We start from the raw sequence: 23,990 nt of genomic DNA, 5'->3' as shown, positions 1-23,990 counted from the left end.
ACAGGAGTGTACAGGAGGAACAGGTAAAATATGCAGGTCCTAACTACAACCTCAGCAAAAGCCTTGAGGAGCTCTTCAGCTTTGCTTTAACCCATTCCCATTCCTAGCTCTGCACATTGGCTGAACCCCCTAACTTTTAAGAGTGCTCTGCACAACGGCATGAATTGCTGCTCCTTGCCTTACTCAGCATGTTGAAGGGGGCAAATACGAGACGATCCCTCTCCTTTTGTGCCCTGGCTGCAAACTACCGCTTGGAGATTTCTTGCAAGAAGACCATCAACTCTAATAATCACTCAGCCCAATTTTGTTGTTTTTTTTTTTTTTAATCTAGCTAGTCATATATTAAAGCTGTTGATACTTTTGGCCTCTGGATGATCCAGAGTGTAATTACAGAGTGTGCGAGGACATGCTCCCGCTTGTTTGTTTTAGATCTGCCTCCTAGCAGATGCAGTTGGGTGCCAGATGCTTCCCGTATTGCGTGAAGCAAGGAGGATTTGTTTTGGGTTTTTTTTTAACTTCTCTGCACTATTTGCAAAATTATAAACAAGCCCCTCTGCCACCTTTTTTTCTCAGCTTAAAGAATTAAGCCCCCTCAAAACTGGCTGTTGGGGAACAAGGTGTGAAGTCCTTCCCAAGGATGGACCCTCCACCAGCTCCCAGCCCAGCAGGGAGATGAGCATGGATCAAGACAATCCATGTCTTTCTGCTTATCATCTTGTTCCCATGGGCTTTCCTGTGAGAAGCAAATCTCTGAAAGGGAAAGTTGTCCAATGCAGTAATGGGATTTCTCTTAAGCGCTCACTACTGAAGGCAGCAGGAGTCCAGGGAAGCTAAAATTTCTTTTGAAAGCTGTTCTGATGTTGCCTGTGGATTTTGTACGTCTCTTTATTTTCCATCTCCTCCCAGTAACATATGGCAATAAGACCTAGTGTTAGGAAATTGCTCTGGAGTTAGCTCAGCTTTGTTTAAAATTTAAAGCAATTCCTGAAGATATACATCTCTGTTCCTGGAATCTTACTCCAAATGAAAGTCCATTTTAGCTTAATGTAATTCCCTGAATGGACTAAACTAAGTTAGGAAAAGACAACTGGGTACCAGCATCTGAATATTTCTGTCCTGGACCGGGTACTGTGGAATATTTTATTCCACATTAACTATTCCAGCAAATTCTCCTGTAAAGAAAATGTTTAATGGAACCGTGGAAAAAATTAAAACCCCCTTTTTTTTTTTCCAGTAAACTGAAGCATCACTGTAACCTCATTGAATTGCTTCATATTTTCCCAGGCTAAAGAATCGAGAAGGATATTTTGGACAGAAAAGTCAAAATTTCTGTTATGCTGACATTTATAAATGCCAGTCTTTATACCAACCACCTCTGTTTTGCAAAATCTTGTACTCTGTTTACATCAGAATTGTCTTTGGAGTTACAGGCCTCATTTTAGTTTGAGAAGCAAGAAAGATATAGCAATAACTTCCCTTTTTGTAACAAAAGTATGCCAGCCTTGTTGTATGATGGAGCCAATTCTAAGCCAGGGTGTATTTCCTCATTTCTTTAAATGTGTCCCCAAAATCTAGGCTATTTCACAAAATGAAGTTTCTCATCTCCAGTTCCCTGCACGCCTGCACAGGGGAATGGGCATCAGGGAGGCTGGAAGATCTTCTCATCGCTCACCTACTCCCAAGACTGTTATTATTGAACATGGTGACCATTTTCAGGCGGTGCTTCTCAGCAAATATCTTTCAGGAAGCAAAGACAGAAAACTGCAGATCTGGAAAGCTGATGTTGGCTGCTAACAGCGGGTAGATCAGAGAGGAAAGCTTTTTAATAACCTGGGGCTGCTCCAGGGGCAGGAGGAAAGGTGCGAAGCAAGAGGCTGCCTCCGCTGCTGGGGCTGCTCCATCACCCATCTCCACACCAGACCAGCTACGAAAATGTGGCAGGTTCTTCTACAAGAGTTAAAGTTTAAGTCACAGCTTTGACTGCAGTCAAAAACTTAAAATTAATGGCCCAGAACCTAGTACAACAGTTATGCCCAATGATACAGAAGAAATCTCCCTCTTATGTTCAGGATAACACTTTTTTCCTAAAACAGCGTTGGTGAGTCTTGAAGATCAAAGAATTCTAAGCAAGTTTAATGTATATCTTTCTTTTGGTTTTGTTTCTTGTGCCCATTGTTGTGGCTTTCCTAACACCCAGTATTGTATTTCTTCAATTTTCATGTCATAGCAGTTTTAGTTTAATAAATAAATAAATAAATAAATAAATAAAACCCTCCTCATATTTTGCTGCAATCTTACAAAATCCACGTACAGAGGAGGCCTCAGATGGAGCAACGAGCAAGGATAAAGTTAATGCTTCTGTGTCTGATTACTTGGTTTCAATTTCAGGCTTTTCTTTGTTTGGCCTTAGTCAAAGCGTAAATCTGGTAACAGCAGAAGAGACCATGCAGTCAATAATAACAACTGCTGCTGCTGCTGAGTTGTGCCTGTTTCCAGTAAATCATTTTCTCTATTACAGGTAGTGCATGAGAGGGCGAGAATATTTATAAACTACACAGTAAGAAAGAAGCGTCAACAAACTAAGTTAAAACTAACCCTCATCTCAAATATACTGAATTCTTGATTAAGTCAGTCAAATCCTAACTAGTTTGGGAAGATATCACTGCTTGGTGGTATTGAAATACTATAGAAAGCAGCAAATTCAGTTGGCTACCTTAATCGCTGGTAAAACTGGCTCCTGGCAAAGGATTTGTAACAAGGGGTTATTCAATCTGATATTTGCCTTATAAAAATCCATACGGTACTTGTAGACAGCATTCCCTATTCCGTAACAGCATGGGTTTTACTTATTCTGGAAGCTGCACTCATCACTGGAAAGCCACTAAATACATGAAGACGTACTGCTGGAAGATATGAATTTGCATCACTGCTTTTCTAGCTCTATTTGGAAATCAGCTAAGCTGCTTTTGGAAAATGGTAGTGCTGAGCAACTTTGTCCATTTACACTTTTGCCCATTTGCTTATGCCAATGACTCAGATCAGGTCACGTTGCCAATGTGCTAAAATTATTTTCAGGCCATAGTTGAACCTTGGACCTCCCAACAAGGCTGATCAGCGTCAGTAGGTATTCAGGTGATCTGTAACGTGAAACCATTTATTGGATGTTGAACCAGCCAGCGAGCCTTTGTCTTTCCTAGTGACCAACCCAAGATGCCCCTTCCCTATTTGGGCATCACCACGTTCACAGCTTTGCTGGTGATATCTGCCATTTGAACGTTGCTCCCACAGTCTCTGAATGTCTCCTGATGTGCTGCTCTGTGACTGGTCTGGCTGGGTTATCAAGGAAGGAGGGGCAGAAAATCAGCAGTGTGGTTTCCAGATGAATGGCATTCCTGGCAAGGAGGCTGGTGATGCGCCAGAGGAAGGTGGAGGAGGAGTGCAAAGGGGAAAGTATGACAAAACAGTGATGAGGGACCTGAACCTCGAGGTCGGTCAGACCCACCTTCCTGCATGTCAGGCCATGGGCTCCCACCAGCATGTTCCTTTCTTCCCCATCACCCTTGTCTAGTGGCTGGGTGGCTGCAGGGTAGATCTGATCCCTCGGAAAACAAACCCACCAAAAAAAGAAAAATTTCCTGCCCAACCAGCTTGCTGGTCCAGCTCCGCAGCAGTTGCACAGCTGCTAAATCAGATGCAAGGGCAGCGAGGGACGTGCAGGGACCAGGGAAGGGGAGGGAGCAAGGGAGCGTGACTGTCCCGCTTCCTGGTAAAGCAGCTGCCGCTGGTACGTCATACTGAAGCGTAATATGAAAACCATATCCTTCATTTGTCTGAGCAAAATTCCCTGAATCCGTGCTGCTAGCAACAGCCGACTCGGCCTGTTGGAAAGCTCACTGAGGAATGCTGATGCTGTCCCAGCAAAGGCATGTCCTGTGCCCTGTCAGTCACCCAATGTGGCAGGGATGGGAAGGATGTGACCAAACAGCTGTCACCCAGCTGGCGATGTTGCTCAAGGTTCTTCGATATGCATGTTAACAGCATGTTGAGATTTAAAAAAAGCTACCCAAATGTGGCTGGTTTTGGTAAACTGCTATTAAAATAACCCCATGTATCCATTTGAGGTTATATCAGTTCTACAAGTGGCTTGTTCCAGGAAAAAGTAATTTGGGCTGTAGTAACTCCCACAGGCACAAGCTACACTCTGTTGTCAGTAAAGCAGCAAAGCAGCTGCATTATTTCTGTCCTTGGGGAGTGCAAGCAGTGATGCTTCTGCCAGGTCCTCTTGATCTGAGGGGGGGAATATTTCCTATCTGTTGGCAATCTGCTATCAACTACACCCACGCTTCCTTAGTGACATTTTATCCACGCTCCTCTATTGTTCATGGCACTAAAACCTCATGCAAACCCTGCAGCTGACATGTTCTTTGCCTGTAAATAGTACATTGTTCCCCTCGTATTTGTTTGTTTCTGGTGGCATTGATTCCCAGGTCTTCCCGTTGTCACCAGCAGCAGCTGCCCGAGCCCAGCCTTCCCCCCAGGGCAGCTGCAGGGCTGATGCTCCACCAGCCTGCGTTTACTCAGAGGAGCTGCTGCTATCTTTGGACATTATTTCCTAACTTGTCGCCTTGTTAATGACTGCCATCATTGTTAGTCACTTACTAATTCCTAGTGGAAAATATGTTCAACACGGACTCCCCTCTCAGTCTGTACTGATTCTACCTGCTCGTGTGTGAACACGGGATGACTCTCTTGTCCCGCTGAAACCTTTGCTCGGTGGCGATTCATGCGGCTGAAGCAAATGCTTGGCAGGTTTGTTCTGGTGGCCAGCCAGTCCCTCTACAATGTCCTGCTTTGACCATGCTGCCTGCCACGCGTCTGCCCTGACAGAAATGCTCTGTCTTCTCTAGGGAAGCCACTTCCCGTGCCAAGGGCACTTTTCTCGTCTCTTCAATCCCAGTACTCTTGTAATTATGCTAGACTGCTGGGCTGGAGTCATACTTTTGTTCTAAAAGCATACCATTGACTGCTGAAGTGGTGTTTCAGAGAGACGCACCTTACTCTGAGGTTTCTAGGTTTCTAGGTGCTACTTTTGGGAGCTGGCTATTACAACCTGATTATAGACATACCCCCTGTTTTGCTGTTTCAGTTACACTGCATTAGTTGAGATCTTCTGGATGCTCTAGATTGGTATAATTGCTCTGCACAAAGCTGAGGATCTCTATTTAATATTTCTTAATATATCATTCTGCCTCTTATATATGTCACTTAACTAACCAGTGGTTTGGTTTCCCCATCTCTATCACAGAGTGAGGCAGTGGTGATTAACCTGCTGATGGATGTAAAGCCCCTTGCTCGGAAGGCACTCGAGAAGGGCTATAGGTATCCCAGGCTGCAGTGCTGGTGGTTAGCTGGGCAATACTGATGTTTCACTGAGCTGGTTCTCTCTCTGTAAACTCTTAGCACTGCAGAGGGATTATTTGACACTAGATCCAACACCTTGCTGAAACCCTGATGGACACGGTAAAAAAACAGAGTTTGCTCAACTGGGCTTTACATAATAATTACTCTGGGTTAAATACGACAGGAACATTGCAGGGCAGGTGCATTAGCTGGGATGCGGGGTACAGCCTGTGTAGTTGCTGCTTAGTGCTCCTTTTGATACTAGACATTGTCATTAGTTTGTTGCCCTGATGAATGTTTGGTTTTCTCACAGGAGGGAAATTACTGAAAGAGAATAACTAACTGCTTTATGGTGGCCAGTAGAACGGATTAAAAAATATATTTCTTCTGATTCCAGCCATGAAAAGGCAAGGCAGTTAGGAGGCACTTTCAGGAGGTTCCTCCACAATTAGCAGCCTTGAGAAAAATATACAAGAGATTTGCTAAATTTCTTGTGTGTGTGGTGTAGCTACCTTCTCCAGAAGTTATAGTGCATGAGCACGCCAAGAGACAAGTGACCTTTCAGTGTGCAAAGCCTGCTTGTTCCAGAGCACAGCATTTTTTATGTCATTGTAATTTTTTGGTTTTGTAAGGAAACATACAAAAGGATAAATGGTTTACAAGTGTGTATGTGTTTCAGAACACCACACCATAAAAACTGTGTACTCTCGTGTTTCCTCAGAGCCAAACAACTTCAAGACATTATTATGCAAGTGTAACGTTTTAGGTTGTGGGGAAGAAATACTTGGATGGGGGGAGTGAAAAGAAGGGAGGTTGGCTGGGAGGGAGAGCTGGTGCTCTTCAAGCCATTTCAGATTTTGTATCAAAACACTTAGCTTAAATATTGATCTCCAGGAAGATGATCTGTTTGTCTCCTAGGTATTAAATGTCCAAATTGCACTGCTCCATTCTGGACATGAACTTTCTGTGGCACAGTGTGAAGGCCTGTGCTCAGTGACCACTGCCAGCGTCAGGAGGATCTCTGTGGCTGAGGGAAGCTCAGTTTAGCTGGGAACTGTCCTAGGATCCAGTTTTCAAAGGAGATATGAAGGCTGATGCCAAGTACTGTTCTCAGACTTGTGTCCACCTCTTCCCAAATCTGCCTGCTGGCAGACTGTGCTGTTCCAGAGCTTAATTATCACAATCCATGATGTTGTTTTACAGCACCAAAGACACCACGCACACCACGGGCAGCTCTGAGGCCCAGAGCACACTTAACCTAGTGAGAGACCCACAGAGGCCCTCTGAACCTTTGGGAAATTGCTCTGAAAAAAGCTCTGCCACATGGACTCTTCCAGCTGTTGGAAACACTTCACTTGCCAGACTATGGCAAGTAGCTGCTAAGGATTTGAGCTTCTCAGCATTAGTAAAGCATGCATACAGCAGTGAGTCTTGGGGGTGACTGAAGCATTTCTACAGCACCCTGCAGGTGTGATAGCTTCTATCAGGATTGGGAGTCCAGGCCCAATGAACAGTTAACAAATGTTAGTTGTAGGTAAATGGAGAAGGTGATGTAGTGTATTGATGCTTTAGTGCTAGCAAAAGACGCATCCACTGTTCCTTCCTTGCTGATGCAAAGAGCCGCATGGATGTTCAGCTGACTCCTGGCTTAGTGAGTGCCTCAAAATGACAGACTTGGCCCTAATTTCTAAGTGTCTCCCTAGAGACATAACCTAGTTGTCAGAATTTCAGCTAAAAATGAATTTGGTCCCTTTGTGTTAGGATAACCCAACCTCTTCCCACAGCCAGCTCTGTAGAGCACCTTGTTTTTTCCTCTAAAAAGATGAAGCCAAGGGTCTCTATTGGAAAAGTTCTGTACATTTTCAATAGCTACCTATGTGTTCATACAGGCATTAGCCTGTTGAAACAAGTGTGATCTCCATAGCATCATAAAAATGCTGCAGTTGGATCATGTAACTATGTCACTCCCCCCTACCCTCCATAAAGCTCCGCGACTATCTGATCCTAAGGTCACGGCTGATCTTTCCCTCAGCTTTCAAATGTGACCCATTTACGCTGCATATTTATCTGGCACTTCCATCTTGAAGGGCCGCTACTGCGAGTGAGCTGACCTCTCCCTTTGAAAACAGAAGGGCCCTGCTCCAAAACCCAGCAGCCTGCAGGGAGGACGAGCAGCAAAAGTGAGGTTTCAGTCTGTCAGTGGCACTGAGTGAGGCTGGAAGGGTCCTGGCCTGCCTGGCAGTCATTCCTCCCCTTGCTCGGACGTCTGGTCCCAGCCTATAGTGGGTATCAGGGAAAGTAAACAGCACGAACCAACTGCAGCCAAGTCAGGAGACAGCTCAACTTTGCAAACAGACGTATTCAGGCTGGGCGGATGCCAGAGAGGGCAGCCACACACAACAGATAATCTCTCTGACGCAGTACAAAGCTGCTGAGAGCAGGGGAAGCCTCCGACATCTGCACGTGCCATAGCTGCGATGGCCCCGGGACAGTGGGGATGGCTTCCCCTGGCGCTCCTTTGCCTCCCAAGCTCAGCCCCATCAGCTCCAGCTGGTCCCAGCTAAAGGGTTAATCCTGTCAGCCTTTAAAAGCAATAGTTGAAACAGGAAGGTGCTAGCACAGCTCCTTGCTGCCTCTCTGCAGTGCATGTGCCCTGCCCCTGCCATGCTCCTGTTAATCTCCCTTGGACATCCACGAAGGCGAAGGAACACACCAGCTCAATAAACAGCCCGCTCTGCTCATGAGTGCCTTTTCCATATCGGACAGCCAACTTTCTGAGCCCTATAAATATTAGATTAGTACCACGTCCCCTAAAAGCCCAAAGTCAGGCTCCCAGCCAAGAAGCCACGGAGTTGCTCTCTGGTCTAAATCCGTAATGCAGAAACACAACTTATTCCATGGGATCCCAAGTGGGAAAACTGGCAGGGAAACATAAGTAATAATTTCTGTCAATTAGATTATCTTGAATGGAATATTTAATATTTTTAATGGAACATCATTTAATTGCTGGTCATGGGTACTTTGTAGCTGTCAGAAACTCTGATCTAAATGATTATTTTAATGAAAGATGGCCAAAGGACTCACATTTTAAACTCCTACATAGGATAACAGTGGGACTATTTTCCCTGGATTTCTGTGCTGGCCAGCCATCATTTCCCAGTTACAGCACTCAGGGTAATGCCAATTAGCACATCTACAGAACTACACAAGGCTAATTTATGAGGGTGTTCACCACAAATCCAACTGCAGACCCTCCTCAAAAATTCAGACTGCTTTGGGGTCATGGCTGACAGGCCCATATGGCTAGCACAGCAACCCTCAGAAAAGGGCTCCTTCATATCTGTGTCAGGGCCCTGAGGGCACTAATGGCCTTGATTGCCCTGAGCAGCCCCACCTGGGCCCCCACCCACACCTGGCACCTGGCCCATCGGCCAGCAGCTCCATTTAAGCTCAGCCTTGAGGGCCTTATATTTTCCCTGAGCTGTACTGTAGGTACAACCTTGTATCTAGCTCTCTTTCCTGGATGGATCAAGGACCTATGTTGCAGGTAGGTCTGTCACCAGCTCTGTTTCTGGCCTGTCTCTGGGATGGACCTTGGGTTGATGTAGTAGCCTTGTCTCCAGTCCTGCCCCCATCTCCTGCTGCTCCCTGGCAGTTTGTTCCTGGCACGTGTGAGCCAGTAGGGACACCAGGTATTGCTGTGCTAGTGGGATGAGGAGGAGCCATTGGTAATGTTTTGCCGCCTGAAGGAAGGTGAATTTGGGATGCTGTTCCACGTTCTGACCGTTTTTTCCCACTTGAATCACAGTAAGTCAAATTTAAAAAAAAAAAAAATCCATGAAGATCCTAAAACTACTTCTAAAGGTCACTTTTCTGCTCCATGCAAGTTGCCAAGTTATGAAGTCTCATCCAAGAAACCCTTTCACACACATATACGCGTGCCTATAAAGCCTTTTAAACTGTCATTAGTGTCCCCTTTTCCAAACAGAGATCTGGAATTTCAAGTGGAAATACAGATTTTATTTATAGTCTTGGTACATCTTCAGCCACAATACATAAATATATGGAGCAAGAGCACTGCATTTCAGTTTGTTTACTGAGTGGCATTGCTCTCCTATTTGACTGGAGTGGTGAGTCAGTATTGCTGTTGAGCTCACCCTGTTCTCAGAGGTCTTCTCCAGCCTTTGGGCCGGAGGGCACTTGCCAAGGGTCAGCTGCTTTGGTGTCATATTTTAGATTACTTTACATGTTGCCTTCTTGATAGCATGGAGGACTCTCCTTCAGATTGCCCTGTGCTGCAGTGTCAGCGCAAGCCATTAAAGAAACCCAAGCTGTTGCTGGATCCAGACAGTTGAAACTCATGACCTAGTTTTCCAAAAATCACAAGATTGGCTTAGAAAATTAGATATATTTTTTAAATGACTGCGTAGTCTTTGCATTAAGTTCTGCTTTGGGGAATTACTAGGATACTCCAGTTGCAATTTCAAATTTTTCTTCATAATCGTAGGGGTGAGAAATGTATTTTTTTTGTGATATGAAAGCAGGGGAACCACTTGTCTCTAGCAGATAAGAAAAGCACCAAATATTGTAAGATTGGTTTAAAACCAGTGACACATGGATAGTTAAAAGTTGCCTTTATTGCAGATTTGCTGGTCTTTTTCAGCAATTCTAGATCCCCAGACTCTACATGCCAGCATCAGTTATGTCAGCAGTGCATGAACTTTCTTGGGAGCAGCCAGGACTTGCTGTGCAGCTGAAGGTTGTACCAGCAGAGGTGGGGTGACGTCCTACCCACTGCCCTCTAGAGAGGTCCAGTTCTCACTGTCCTCAGCTTTTTGCAGCACGTCCTTTCTCTAAAAATGCTAAGCTTGTTTACAGTCTTGTTCAGGACCCGTGCTCCTTTGCAGCTACGGTTCCTGGAATGTAGTTACCCGTTGGGATCCCTCCTCCTTATTTTCCTGCCTGAGTGGCTGTCAATAGGGATGTGGGCTGGAGCAGTTTTACAACCTGATGGAAGCTGAAAAAAGGACTGTGCTCTGGCCAGCTGCTTAGCAGCACCCTCACCTTGGCCTGTGGGACCCCAGCTCTGCCGCCCTCCCTTTGCCATTCCCAGGCCGGTCTTTTCCCCACCACCCTGGTGAGTTTGGCTGTGTGCAGCACAGCAGGACTGGGGTGAGAGGGTGAACTGTTCAGCCAGGCTGTGGAGGAATGCGCAGTTTATTTGTTGCCATTGGATACTGATACCAGAGTACCAATTTTAACTGCAGCTGTAAGGCTGCCCAGAGCATGGAAGGAGCATCTCTCAAAGCAATCGGTGGTTTTGTATTTCTCCAGGAAATGTTCATAGCAGTCTTTCAGGGTTTGCAGCACTCCCAGTGTGCCTGTAGTGCCCTTTTTTCTGGTGAAGCTTACCCCTGGGAGTAGGGAAAACGGGACCCTTATCAAAAACTGGAAAAGTAAAATTGGAAGGAATGTTGTGTGCACAGATGTGTTGTATTTCACTAAAAATAGGGGTGGGGTTGGTTTTTTTGCTGTTGATACACCAAACCGTTTTGCTCCAAAGCTTAGCCTTGAAACCAGGGCTCTCAGACGCTGCAGACAGACCATGCCAGGGACTCGGCGTGGCTTGGTTGGTTTGCTATCCTGGTGGCATGCTCTGTGGAAGCTATGGAACTGCCTGCACAGACTTCCTAAAGACCGATGTTCATGATTCAAATCTTAAAAATATAAAAGAACAGCCCTCAGGCAATGATGCCCTGCCTAACGGCCCCACCTAATTTCCCCTCTGAACTACATACTGTGCTATAAGTAGTTCTGGCACCTGCTGAAATGAGAAATGTTTCTTTCACTGAAAGCAGACACCAGCAGTGGTTAATTACCACACCCCAAATTGGCACACACTAATGCAGCTTCACTGAAGCCAATGAAGCTTCATGGAATTATTCCTGCCCTGGCTCCAAGTCATTAATAGGTATAGTTCTGGCTATTTTTATGCTCTTCAAATTATTTTGTTAGATTACAAAAGCAATTATCAGCTCAAATCTGTTTTTCCTGGTTAGGAGAAAAAAACTTTCTCTGTTGCAGTAAATTATTGGGCTGAGTTTTCCCTTGTGCTTGTTTTATGTGGACTTAACTGATCAGCAAACTTAGCTGTATGAGAGCTAGCACTCTCAGCCCCAGAAATGGGGCTGGATCAAAGTGGGGGCTGTACCAAATTTGTTTCTTTCCATGTATAGGGGCAGTATAATAGATATGTATATCTGTGTGTATGTATATATACACACTGCTATATATCCTGCAATATGTATATACATGCATGAAGTAGTTGATTTTGAACAATCTTTGGATATGTAATTGAAGTGGAAAATCCTGTAGTTAGAACTTTCTTGATGCTTGGAGAAGTGGACCATTATAGAAGGGATGATGGTGGCTATATGTGAACTAAACAAAGCTGTGACCTGAGGAGTGGAGTCAAAATAGCTGCAGCCAGGACCTAAACAGAGCTAGAGTTTAGACAAGTTGCAAAACTAACAAATTATGGCTTATGACTGTGGGACTGTTTTGGAAATACTGCTTTTGGATGCTGTCAGTTAGAAGAATTGACAAGGAATAATGATGACCAGTAACTTTCCCCCTAAGAAGCACTCACCTAGCAGGGAGTCAAATGCTGTTATTGTAATATTACCTCTCCTGACTCTACGTGGGTTTTACAGCCTGATACTAAAGCCCTTCTAAGTCCTTTTTGAAGCAGAGGTCTTGAGCAGGAGCTGCTGTACTACTGGTGCCTGTATTCCAAGTAGCATCCTGTGATGTCCAGCAGCAATATGGCTGCTTGTGGTGGCTTCACTGGCCTGCTGCTGCTTTCTAGTTGATCTGTCATCGTGTCTAGCCATACATGTGCCTTGCATTGTCTTAAGAGATTGGTTTCATGGTGAGGTGGTTAAGACAGAGGATCTAAGCTGTTAAGCTTTCAAGCTCTGAGGATTTTTATTCTGTTAAAAAAACCCAAACAAAGCACTTGCCTGGCAGTTCAAGAACTAACTGCTTTAAAATTAGCCCTATTAAGATCACACCCAGGACATGCAATCCCAACACTCTGGAATTTAGTGCCAGATGGTGTATCTTTGTGTGTGCAAAACAAGTTAAGCAACAAAAGCAGCTTTGTATCAAAATAGTTTATTAAAAACAGTAAGAGACTTCACTGAAGCTTGCTGTCCTCAAGACAGAATTATGAAATTATTGCAGCATTCAACACAATCATAATCCACGTATAAATATAATACTATATAGCTCCTGTTCGCCTTGGCCAAGTTTTGCCCTCAGTCTGGCCTTGTACAGCTCTGCTGACACAACCCAGCCCTGCATACTTTAGTTGCAGAACCTGTTCCTCTGGGAACTGAGTCATATCCCTTCCTCACTTCACACTGCACAGTGCTGTTACTGTCCGGAAGTTGCACAGAAACCCAACGTATCTCTTTGCAGCTAGAGGCAGTTTGCAGAACCAGTGTGAACACACCGAGCGACTGACAACAGCAACACTGGTTGATGTTTAGGAAAAAATAAATATGTGACCAATTACTCAAGTTGCCAGCACAGAGTAGCTTCTGTGTACAAGAAGGAAGCTCTGTTCTGACCTGCTGCATTGCCACCTCAGCTGTGACAGAAGGACTCTTACACTGTATGGTTTGGTCTAGCACAGAGTCACCTTTCACTGCAGTGCTTGCAGAGAAGCACATCGCCAGCAGCTGGCTGGCACGCTTCTGCCATCACCTCTGAATGCCCTCCAACAGCATCACTCTGTCATCAGCTCTGCACCAAAGTCAGTACTTGTCCTTGCACCATGGCAAACAGACTGAGCGCTCAGTATCTCAGTCTTTCAGGTCAGGATGCTGCCATGAGCTGTGGCTTGCTTCCTCACTAGCTGAGGGGCTTCTTCTCGCTCTTCTCCATCGCTCATGTCCCCTGGGCTGCTCTGGTGATGGGTGTCTTCTTGCACAGCTCCTGATAGAATTCAGATTCCAAAAACCGTGGGTATGAGTTATTCTCCATTAAGCTGTAAACTCTCTTCTGTGCTGCGCTGAAGCAGGTATGTGTGGCTTCTTGAATATTCTGCGCAATTGTGTTCTTGGTTTGGAAGTCTATGTTAATCTGAAATACAAAAAAGGACATTTACTTCTGAGAACTGAATTCAAGTAAGTATAATACACCATAAAATTTCTGAAGAGGTAAAAAAGGCGAGACCCTATTACTACAGGGTTAAATTAATGAAATTTCCTTTAAGAAAATTCTTCTTTAATATAAAAAATTCATAAAACTATCTTTCAGTGCTGAACTCAAATATGTTACAGGTGTTAAATGCAGCTGTTGACTTTTCCCAGTTAAGGTGGAAACTCCCTGAAATACTGCTTGTGCTGTTTTCCAGCTTGGTGAAAAGGCAGTTAGGGAGAGAGTTAGGTTCAGACATGGATATTAACAGTGAGGTATGTACAATGCAGTTTGGCATCTGTATCTTAAAGTGAGTTCAGAGAAATAAAGAAAGGCTGTAAGAACTCATAGAACAGGGCACTTATGTTTAAATAGGTTTTCTTTACCTCTTTGGGAGCCTCCTTTTCAATGAAGTCATTGTAGATTTTTTTTGCTTTCGATGTCAGCTTCTGGGGTGACTTGGTTTTCTTGAAGTCCTCACAAGCCAGCCAAAACTCGATGTTCTCTTCGCAGAACTCGGACTTCAGAAAAGCTCGGAAAGCAGCAAGACCATCTAGGGAAAGAAAAAAAAAATACACATCAATTAACTATTTTGGGAATCTTTAATTTACCTGTTGGTCACATCTGTTTCTACCAAAACATTTAGCTGTAGTTCTGCTCTGGTTCTTTCAGGGATATCATAGCAATAAAAAAAATTCCACATTTATGTATGCAAACAAATTAACACTCTAACAGCTTGGCAGGCTTCACTTTGAGTTAGTCATTTTTTAGGTAAACACCAAAGATGAAAGCCATTTCTAGTCAGTATGTTCCCTTTTGTGATACCTGCATATATATTAAACCCCCCCCAGATGGGATCTCCTGTGTTAACCTTTACACTGGAGTAAATATTTATGACTGTGCTACAAACCTCTGGAATATTTTTTGCAATGGAAAGGATGACTCAAGTTCAAAGACCAAATGGTAATTATTTCTTAGTCTTTTTGCTCTGCTGTTGAGTGCTTTTCCTTGTAGAGATACAGTAAAACCCTGAGATCATTGAACTTCTGTGTTGCAGAATCCTTCCCAAGTTATTTGAATGCATTTGTCTTGGGTAAGCAGTGAGCTCAGTGAACAAATGCTCTTTTCACATTTGGCAAAGCCCTGCTGACAGGTATGATTTTACCTACAAGGGTTACAGAAAAAATTCCGCTATGGTGAGGTATTCTTGATGTTTTAATACTAGTTTACAATTTTTTTTAAAGAACACTTCTGTGAATTTTGGCTTGAAACAGTTTAAAGCATTTAACTTCCAAGGCCAGAATCAAAGCTATTTACATTAGAAAGGTGCAATGCTGGCATGCAAGGAAGCAATCTCCTACAGACATATAAACTTCACCATCCCTTGGCTCTTGAATGTTACTTTTTGAAGACAAACTTACATTTATTAGCAAGAAGTTCATCAAAAGCTTCTGACCACAGCTGGGCTTCTTCAGGGGAAGGTCTGCATAAAGAGATGGAGAACATTAGACTCCATTGCTCAAGCTTTATTGTTTGTGTAAAACACTTGAGTTATTTAAACAAAGTCTCTTTCTCATAACTTACCTGAAGTAGGTGCGGTGTTTTCCTGCTTTCTTAGATTTCATTTTAGTAGAATTGGAAGAGTTCTGCAGGAAGTAGCTCAGTCTCGTTTTCCAATCTTTAATGCTGGAAGAATGAAGATGATGATGCATGTTAAAAAAAAAAAAATGATAACTCAAAAAGCTTTAGACACCAGCCCCTTTACCGGCAAAAGTCTTCCAGACATTGCTTTGCCAGTTCTGTACCTAGAGAGTCACCCAGAGCATCTGAGGGCAAGAAAACTGTTTCCTTCCCCCCTCGCTTAAATCAACAGATTCGCCCGCTAGCCAATGACTAATGTTCGCCAAAGTACAGCTAGAGGTGGGCAAGCTGCTCTGCTCCCGCTGGCGGCCCAGCCCTGCAGCCCGCTTCCCCCCCAGCCCAGCTCGGCTCCCGGCTCCGCGGCTGGAAGCCTCTCCCCGGAGGAACCCGCGGAGCTGCGGCCTCGGTCCCGCCGGGAGGGGGGGGGGGACGACACGGGACGGGGGACACTCACATCGTCCGCTTCATCCTGCCCTTCTCCCCCTCCTCCGCTTCGCTGCGGCGGCGGCCGCCCCGCTCCATCCGCCCGCCGTCGTGCTGCAGCGCCAGGAACAGAGCGCTTTGCATCGCGATCGCCTCGCCTCGGCCACGCTTCACCGCCGCCCGCCCTTTATAGACCGGCGAGCGGGCCGCGCTCCAGGCCCGGCCCCCGGCCCGGCCTCCCCGCCGGGCGGGCAGGCGGCCTTCGCCGCCTGCCCGCCCGGCGGGGAGGCCGGGCCGGGGGCCGGGCCTGCGCTCCAAGCGGGAGGGTAAGCCAGCATTGCCTTCCCCTCAGGATTACGTCTCTTTTTTCCTTTATTTTGTTTTTCCTTTCTCCCCCCCCCCCCTTTTTTTCTTTATTTTTTTCCTTTCCTTCCCCCCCCCCCCCCCTTCTCAACTTGCCCTTGCTATAGCGCCTTCTTGGAAAGCTTTTACCCGCTCGCACTGACATCCCTCGGGAAGGGCGCCCGTCCCTGCGGCGCTGGCAGAGGGGTGGCTGTCCTCTCTGCTCCCTCAATCGGAAAGGAACCCTGCGCTTCTGCAGACTTTTTTTTTTTTTTTTTAAAAAGGAAATACAGACTTTTGAGTGCGGCCAGTACACGAAAAAGGATAAGGAAGGACTTAGCCACGTTTCTTCAAAAAATGAATTAACCATAAATTTGAGGAAATGGTCTTTTTGGTGTCCACCTCTCTGCTAACCCGGGCTATTTATCACTTTAATAAGCTGTCTGCACATGTGTTTTATCTCTGTATAGTGTTGCCACCTACCAGTGAATGGCGTAAATTACTCCCAGTACACAAAGCTGAAATTGCAGTGACTTACTCCAGCCTTCGGCTTGTTGAAAAGGCCATGTGGACCATCTCAGCAGTGTCCGGCTGAAGGGGTATCAGGTCCAAAGAATTAGCATTTAGGACTCATGTGAGTTTCTCTTTAACCTACCCTGCTTTTCTGCTCTTTTCTGTGCATGTGTCTTCCTTTCCGTGGTACTCGACAGCATGTATTTTTCTGCCATAAAAAGCAGTGTTCAGAGGGACTGTTTGATTCCCAAAACACTGGCCGACTTCAACGCAATCATGTAGCATCAAATGTCTGATCCTTTTAGGTAATCACCATAGTCTTACAACCTCTCTGCTTGCCGAATAAGCACAAAGCTGTGCAAAGGCATTTTGCTTTAAATTAGGCATATGAAGAAAATGAATGCCATTTAATTTGTGAAAGCATTTAAACAAGGATGCTTTTCAGTGCTGCCTGTTTGAAGTCCTTTGCAGTATATATTGATGGTCTGATAGGAAAATAAAGTTCCATGTTCTAAATTTTACCAAATCGCTTTAAATGATTTTTGCAACAGGTAGCTCTTAGTCTTGTATATAGTACATACATTTTTGATGGGAAATTATTACGAGGGTGTTACCATGGGAGGGAGGAAATGTGGAAACACTAACAGAGGTAAGGCTGTAAGTGCTGTAAAAGCATCAGTTCCAGAAACCTTACAGGGGAAACTTGCCAAAGAAAAGGCCAGGGCAGGCAGGCAGTGCCTGTGTAATGGATGGAGCTGTGCTGACTTGCTTTCAGGCGCTTCCATCATCACTCGCTTTGAGTGCCAGGGTCAGCCGAGCTGTGCAGCTGCAAATGATTTGGGCAGGAGCTTGCCAGGAGCTGCTGAACAGCCTGTAACACGTGCGAGGACGGGAACAGTCTCTGCACGTGCGAAACTCGCAGCACGCAGCCTCCTTGTTAGTGGGGGGCAGGCTGCCTTGCCTTAGATTAACAGCTCAAAACTCAGACTTGGGCCTTACCCAAAATAGAGCCTCTGTAAAGGATCAAATGCTCTGCAAGGAGAACAGCACATCCTCACCTCCCACCTGACTTCTAGGAGATTTCCCTGTTTTTGATGCTGGTTTCAAGTTTCTTTCACCTGATTCTCAAAGTTGATTGGGGGGAGATGTGCCCAAGAATAGTGGGAATCGGAAAACTTCAAAGTCTAGTAAGCTACAGTAGGGTTTGGTTAAGCATTTATATGTTGGGGGCTTACCTGTAGCACACCAGAGATCCTGCTGATGTTTGAAGCCTGACAATGTTTTCTTGATGGTCCTGGAGGAGAACTGCAAGGGTAGAGCTGGGATATTCCCAGCATCTGCCAAGTTGTAAAGTTGGCAGTAGTCAGCATATGGAAAATTGCAGCATGAATCATGTATTTGTCTGATACTTTTTATTTTAAACTTTTTAATTGCTTCTTTCAGACACCCATAAAAATGGAAGTGCCAGTTAAGGAAAGCAGTTATAACATTTAAGGAAGGTCATTATAACATTTGTAATATCTTTAAACAGTGGAAAAAGTAAATAGTGTTCCAGGTAAAAAAATAAGCTGAATGTGGAATTGTGAGGTTAGGTGGCCTTATAAAACATACTTACTGTAACATGTGGTTTAAAAACTGTTTAGATTAAAATTGAATTTTATTGGCTGCATTAAGGTATATCTTTAATTTACATTTTTATTATGCTTTTAAAGCCTGGATATCACTGTTTCTTCAGTAAAAGAGAAACTTTACAAAATACTTTCTTGCTTCATCATGCTGTGCATTGTGTTTTGTGGCTACAATGCTAACCTTTGTCAGGAGGTCAATTACGCATCTGCATGATAAAAGATATTTTCCATTTGTGTTTAAAAAACAAAAAAAAAAGCTTATGACCTCAACCAATGTTATCAGTGTACTGTAAAATGACCCAGTCAGGCCTGGGATGGGGGGGGGATGCTTCTTGGAGGGGGCCGCTGGCTCCCCTTGCGCCGCCTCCCCAGGGAGCTGCATGTGTGCAGCCCTGGCCGGCTGGCTGCACCGCTGGGCACTGCCTGGAAGAGCGTTTGGGCTCGCTGAGCAGTTTTAGATACACCAAGCCTAAGTGTTACTTTGTTTTACCAATTTCTAGTTTTTCAAAGCAAGGATGGCAAAATGGCTCAGTTCGTTAGCCCGCCTTTCTGAAGGTGGGTCTGGTTTCACACAAATGGTGCTATACGCTGACTTGGCAAAGTGAGATTTGGCATCTCAACCCTGTCCCACACTGTCCCTTGCAACAGTATTTTGAAAATTTCAGGAAAATTAGGTATTACCGCTTTCCGGAAAAGCCCTGGATTGCAGTTGCAGCATGGGTTCAGGTGTGTTAGCATATCACAGTGCATAATGCCACTGAAAAGTAAGTGACTCCATCTCGTGATGTCTCTTGTCGGGAATGGGGCTGTGGGGTTTGCGACCCTGCCTGTGTGATTCAAACCAGCGTACAGCCCAGCACTCCAGATTTGTCTGTGTGTACGCTGACCTCCGCTCTTTCAAAACAGTGAAGCTCTTGGTAGCTGAGGACAAATACAAACATAGTGCCAAATCTTTTCCTTTACGTGCTTCTTAAAGCTTCAGTCTGTTTCTGTAACACTAATCTCATTGTCAAGGAGCAAGGCCAATGGAAAGTGATGGGGCCGGGGGGGGGGGGATGGATCCTATAGCCCAGACTTTGCTATTGAAGTTGGTGAGAATTTCACTATCGCCTGCAATGAAATCTGATGTCAGACATTTAATGACGCAAGCTCTCACCCTGGAGATCACAATTCTCTTTGCAGAGGCTTCCTTGAGAATGTTCTGTTCTTTTTCTGCTTATACAATTCCTATGAGCATCAGTGATGGCTGGATGTACAGGGGACTCTAACATATGCAATAAACGTCCAGGATGGAAGATGAGTTTTTTTCCATCTCAGTTACGTTTTATGTTGCAATAGCTACGCTGATCTTTTCTAAGTCCCCAGCGAGTAGTTGTTCTCACTGCATAATACTTAAATCCACGTCTGCATTTTCTGAAATGCCAGTCCTTGTTTCTTCTTTTTATAGAGAAGACTTGGATGATAGGAAAGAACATATGAAAAATGGTCCAGTGACTTTATAGCTGAGTTTCATAAAGCCAAGAGGGGACAATATGCTTTTGCATTGTAGTTCAAAGCATGCATTAGAGTTATTTGAGGGATTGTTGTGGTTTAACCTCAGTTGGCAACTGAGCATCACACAGCCGCTCGCTCACTCCCCCCCCACCGCCGGTGGGATGGGGGAGAGAATTGGAAGAGTAAAAGTGAGAAAAACTCGTGGTTTGAGATAAAAACAGTTTAATAATTTAAATAAAATATAATAATAATAGTAATAATAATAAGAATATACAAAGCAAGTGATGCACGATGCAATTGCTCACCACCCACTGACCGATGCCCAGCCAGTCCCCGAGCAGCGGCCCCCCCGGCCAGCTTTCCCCAGTTTATGTACTGAGCATGACATCACATGGTATGGAATGTCCCTCTGGCCAGTTGGGGTCAGCTGTCCTGGCTGTGCCCCCTCCCAGCTTCTTGTGCACCTCCAGCCTTCTCAGTCGGTAGAGCATGGGAAGCTGAAAAGTCCCTGACTAGTGTAAGCATTACCTAGCAACAACTAAAACATTGGTGGGTTATCAACTTTGTTCTCATCCTAAATCCAAAACACAGCGCTGTACCAGCTACTAGGAAGAAAATTAACTCTATCCCTGCCGAAACCAGGACAGGGATGCCTTATTGAACCCTTGGTGTCTTTGGGGAAAAATCATATTCAAAAGAAGGAATAAGATATGGAGCTATGTCATTTTGTTTTGTAATATGAATTGCAAATTACACAGGTGCACTTTCCTGTATTTTTACAGTGTTCTTTTTTAATTTACAGCTGTACAGTCCTGGTGCAGTGTCTGTGAGATGGTTCATGTAAGCATCGGAACAGGAGATCGGCAAAGAACGCCACCGTGCTGCTTATAATAGCGTCGACTGAGCCTCTGTTCTTACCTCTCTTTTAGGCTGTGTCTCCTCTGAGGCACAGGGGACTGATACGTATTTGTACAAAAGAGCACAGAGGTGCCCAGCCATGGGTGGAAGCGATACACTTCTGTGCTCTACTTTGTTAAATAGTAGCAGTCATGCATGGTGTGTATGGTAGGGCACTATTTTCTAGATTAATATTATAATCGCCACTCTTTCTGATATTTTTTGTATAAGTGAAGACATTTACTCAAACCTTTAGTCTGATTCTAATTCTGTTCATTGCATTCTGCCTTTCTAGTCCCTTTTACAATTTCAATGGCATGTAGTGTGTGTGGGTGTTGTGTTTTTGGGTTGCTTTTTTTTTTTTTTAATTGCTTGAAGCTTGCTGAGGTCAGGTTGTTGCATTCTCTGACTTCGGCCCTGCAGGCTGTGCCTGACTGGCTGTTGTGCTTCCCCCAGTACTATTTTCCAGTCATAAAGCTGAAAACATACAAATCATAAGAAGCCATTTCTGGATTTAAACTTAGCACTACTGTGGATTAACACTAAGACTGGACCAATTAAATGTTCAGTCTTTCCTAAATAGAAAATAAAATATACTCATTACAAATGGATCTCGTTTCACTTAACAGCAAAATCCTCTGTCTGAGTAATGTATAAACTAGACGGAGCTCTCTGGGAACTCATCATTCCCAGCCCTCAGCCACCTTGTTTTACTTAAACACCCACATTAGTTTATAAAAGTTCTAAAAATAGAGCTGAAATTTATTGAAAAGTGGATAAACTGGGACTATATGTCTACTTGCAGTATTGCTGTTATGTGGATGCGTACGTGTCTGTTATAGTGACACTGAAAAAGAATATGAATTTAGGCATTGAGCAATGGATTGGGATTTCACCTCTACCCGCAGACATTTGGAAATGTTAGTTTTTAAAGGGGAGATACTCGATAATGGTGGGCGGGAGTCGGAACAGTGGGTTCCCTGAGGACCCTGGGATGGCTGTCCTGCTCATGTAAGATCTGCTTTATCCCTTCTGCAAAGACAAGCTGAAAGGAGACCTGTTAATATAGCCTGCATTTTAAAGGACAGGACATTCTCATATTCCTTACATCTTTTGTCAATACAGAAAGCAAACAGCTTAGCAAGAAGCAGTGTATTTTTAACAATGAAATTTTCTTAGCAGATACGAGCTGGGTTACACCATCTCGGGTAAAGAGATCTGATTAATCTTGTTTGAGGTTCACTAGGTGATGCAGAACACTGGCTCCATGTTCTGTTCAAATTGCAGTCTATTTTGTTGGTCGTCATCCTCCCCTGCCCCCCCCCAAGGCCGTATTTGTTAAACCAGGTGTGCTGAGGGACATTAAACAATCAAATATGTTTGTTAAGTCTGGATGTGGGCACCATCTTTATCATATTATCTGCATGTAACACAGTCAACACGCAGTCCTTTTGATGACTCTTTAATCCATGTTAATGAAACTCTCTGTAAATGCCTAAATGCTATTAGTCAGATATTGATCTGGAAAGTCTCCGTGGCTTAGAAAATAAGTCGCTTTTACAAGTCCTACAGGTGAATACTGTCAGGACCACAAGAGTGAGAAAGCTGAAGATTAGAGAGGAGTATAAAAATTTTTACACCACCTAAAAAGTTCAAATTTTTGAAAATAAGCATTTCCTTTGAAATGGAGATAAAATGTCAGTCTTTCCTATTTCACGATGGGCAGAAAAGTTCAAACAAAACCATTTCTTGGAACAACCTGATCTCCATGCTGGGTGGAACTAGCAGAGGTTTAATTAGACTTTCTTAGTGGAAAATATAAACACTAGAAAATATCAAATTTGTCAGTGGAAATGTTTTCATTTTCTTAAAACTATTTTAGGGTGGTATTTTCTTTTTATCACTTTCAGTGTTGCAGGATAGGCTTTTCTGTGAAAAGTAGAAAGGTAATGAATATCTTTCAGGTGTGGTGAAGGATGCAAGGTAAGGGGGAGGAGAGAAAGCACTATCTGAGCACACCCACTTACTAAAGCCAGAGGACATTTCGTCTGAGTAAGGGCAGCCTTATACCTTTTCTACTTATCATATTGACAAAAACTATTCCAAAGTTTGTAAAGTTGGAGCTGGAAAAGGCCAGAATGAAGGTTTCTTGTGCAATATTAGTAATCCCACATTTATCCCATGGCACCCTGGTCTACTCCCCGCGTGAAGGCTGGGAGATAAATGAAGGATAGGGTGATATTTGTCTGGCTTCATCAAACTGTGGAAACTGAGGGTGCAGACTGTCTTGCAGGTAGCCTGGGAGAGACACGTAGCCACGTAGCTTGACAGATTAGTCATTCCCTTAATGGCAAGCGTTGCAAAATAATGTCTCAATCCTCCAAGTGCATTAGTTGTAGGCAGGTACATTGTTCCCGCCGAACATTTTTCTCATCAGCTATTAGTTCAGCGTTCAAACAGGTCTTCAGAGCAAAGCAATTCATAGCTGACTTTAGGTGAATCATTCCATGTGGAAAATAGCAGTCCAAACTTCTAAAACATGAGGATAGAATGATAATGTCATTTCTTGTATTTGAATGTATGTTAAACAGGTAAAACTCCACACAAATTAGTAGAGATATGCTCTGCTGTTATTCCAGTGTTAGACCTACTCTGAGCAGTTACTGTCATGGCAGACAACGGTGACAGGTAATTTTGCATTAAAGAAACATTTTCTGGGATGTTCACAGTGCTAGGAAATGGCAGTGCAGGACTGTTCATACCATGGGTTATACTTAGAAGTCTAAGAGGCTGCATATAACTCATTGACTGTTTTGGCAAGCTGTATTTTAACTAGACAGTAGTTGGATCCACACTGTATCACAGCCTTCAGTTAGGAGCTGTGATGAGACCTCTACGTTAACGTACTCAGTATTTTTCTGGTTGCAAGAAGATGCTCCTCAAAGATTTCTTGAAGCATCATTGAGAAATGAGAGCAAGAAACCTTAATTAACAAAAGAATCAACAAAAATTTAAAATTTCTTCACTGACCATAAATACTAAAATGTACCAAATAGATAATTTAAAATCAAAAAAGGAAGTCTTGCCAATTCTTAAAGGTTGGTATAGGTTAATCAGCGGTGTCAATGAGGAGAGTTGAATATGCCTGTGAACAGACTCGTATCTGTAAGTTCGGTAAAGATCTAGAAAGGCTGACAAGCTGTGGAGCCACCCAAGGATGTTGGTCAGCTCATTTGGAACCTCAAAAGACACCATAAATCTTGACCTTTACTATCCTCAAGCTAGGATCAAAGACAGTAATGAAGTCCTGGGAAGAGAGTGATCTTCCAGCATGCATCTAGAGGAAAAGGGAGGCAGAACCAGAATGTGTCTCCCCAGTTGCACACGAGTGGCCAAATGTTGCCGGAGTCCGACTGTGGACGCTTCCTTCGCTTTTCTCAGGTGCAA

At 44.1% G+C, this 23,990-nt stretch overlaps 1 protein-coding gene and 1 long non-coding RNA gene across 2 annotated transcripts; one reads left to right on the top strand and one right to left on the bottom strand.

Moving 5' to 3' along the window:
- Nucleotides 1–12,560: 12,560 nt before the first annotated feature.
- LOC143161167 (regulator of G-protein signaling 2-like) lies at nucleotides 12,561–15,824 on the bottom strand. Its single transcript, XM_076339860.1, has 5 exons — nucleotides 15,701–15,824; nucleotides 15,190–15,291; nucleotides 15,027–15,088; nucleotides 13,992–14,158; nucleotides 12,561–13,548 (listed from the first exon to the last, which is right to left on the bottom strand). The coding sequence occupies exons 1-5, from the start codon at nucleotides 15,811–15,813 to the stop codon at nucleotides 13,354–13,356; spliced, it is 639 nt and encodes a 212-aa protein (XP_076195975.1). The 5' UTR covers nucleotides 15,814–15,824; the 3' UTR covers nucleotides 12,561–13,353.
- Nucleotides 15,825–15,965: 141 nt separating this feature from the next.
- Nucleotides 15,966–21,528, top strand: LOC143161168 (uncharacterized). Its single transcript, XR_012995478.1, has 3 exons — nucleotides 15,966–15,995; nucleotides 16,482–16,645; nucleotides 20,449–21,528. It is a non-coding gene; the product is annotated as an uncharacterized LOC143161168 (long non-coding RNA).
- Nucleotides 21,529–23,990: the final 2,462 nt, after the last annotated feature.

The sequence above is a fragment of the Aptenodytes patagonicus genome, chromosome 5, assembly GCF_965638725.1.
Source record: "Aptenodytes patagonicus chromosome 5, bAptPat1.pri.cur, whole genome shotgun sequence".
NCBI lineage: Eukaryota > Metazoa > Chordata > Aves > Sphenisciformes > Spheniscidae > Aptenodytes > Aptenodytes patagonicus.
Note: the sequence above shows the minus strand (reverse complement) of the source record. Positions and strands in the feature narration are given on the sequence as shown.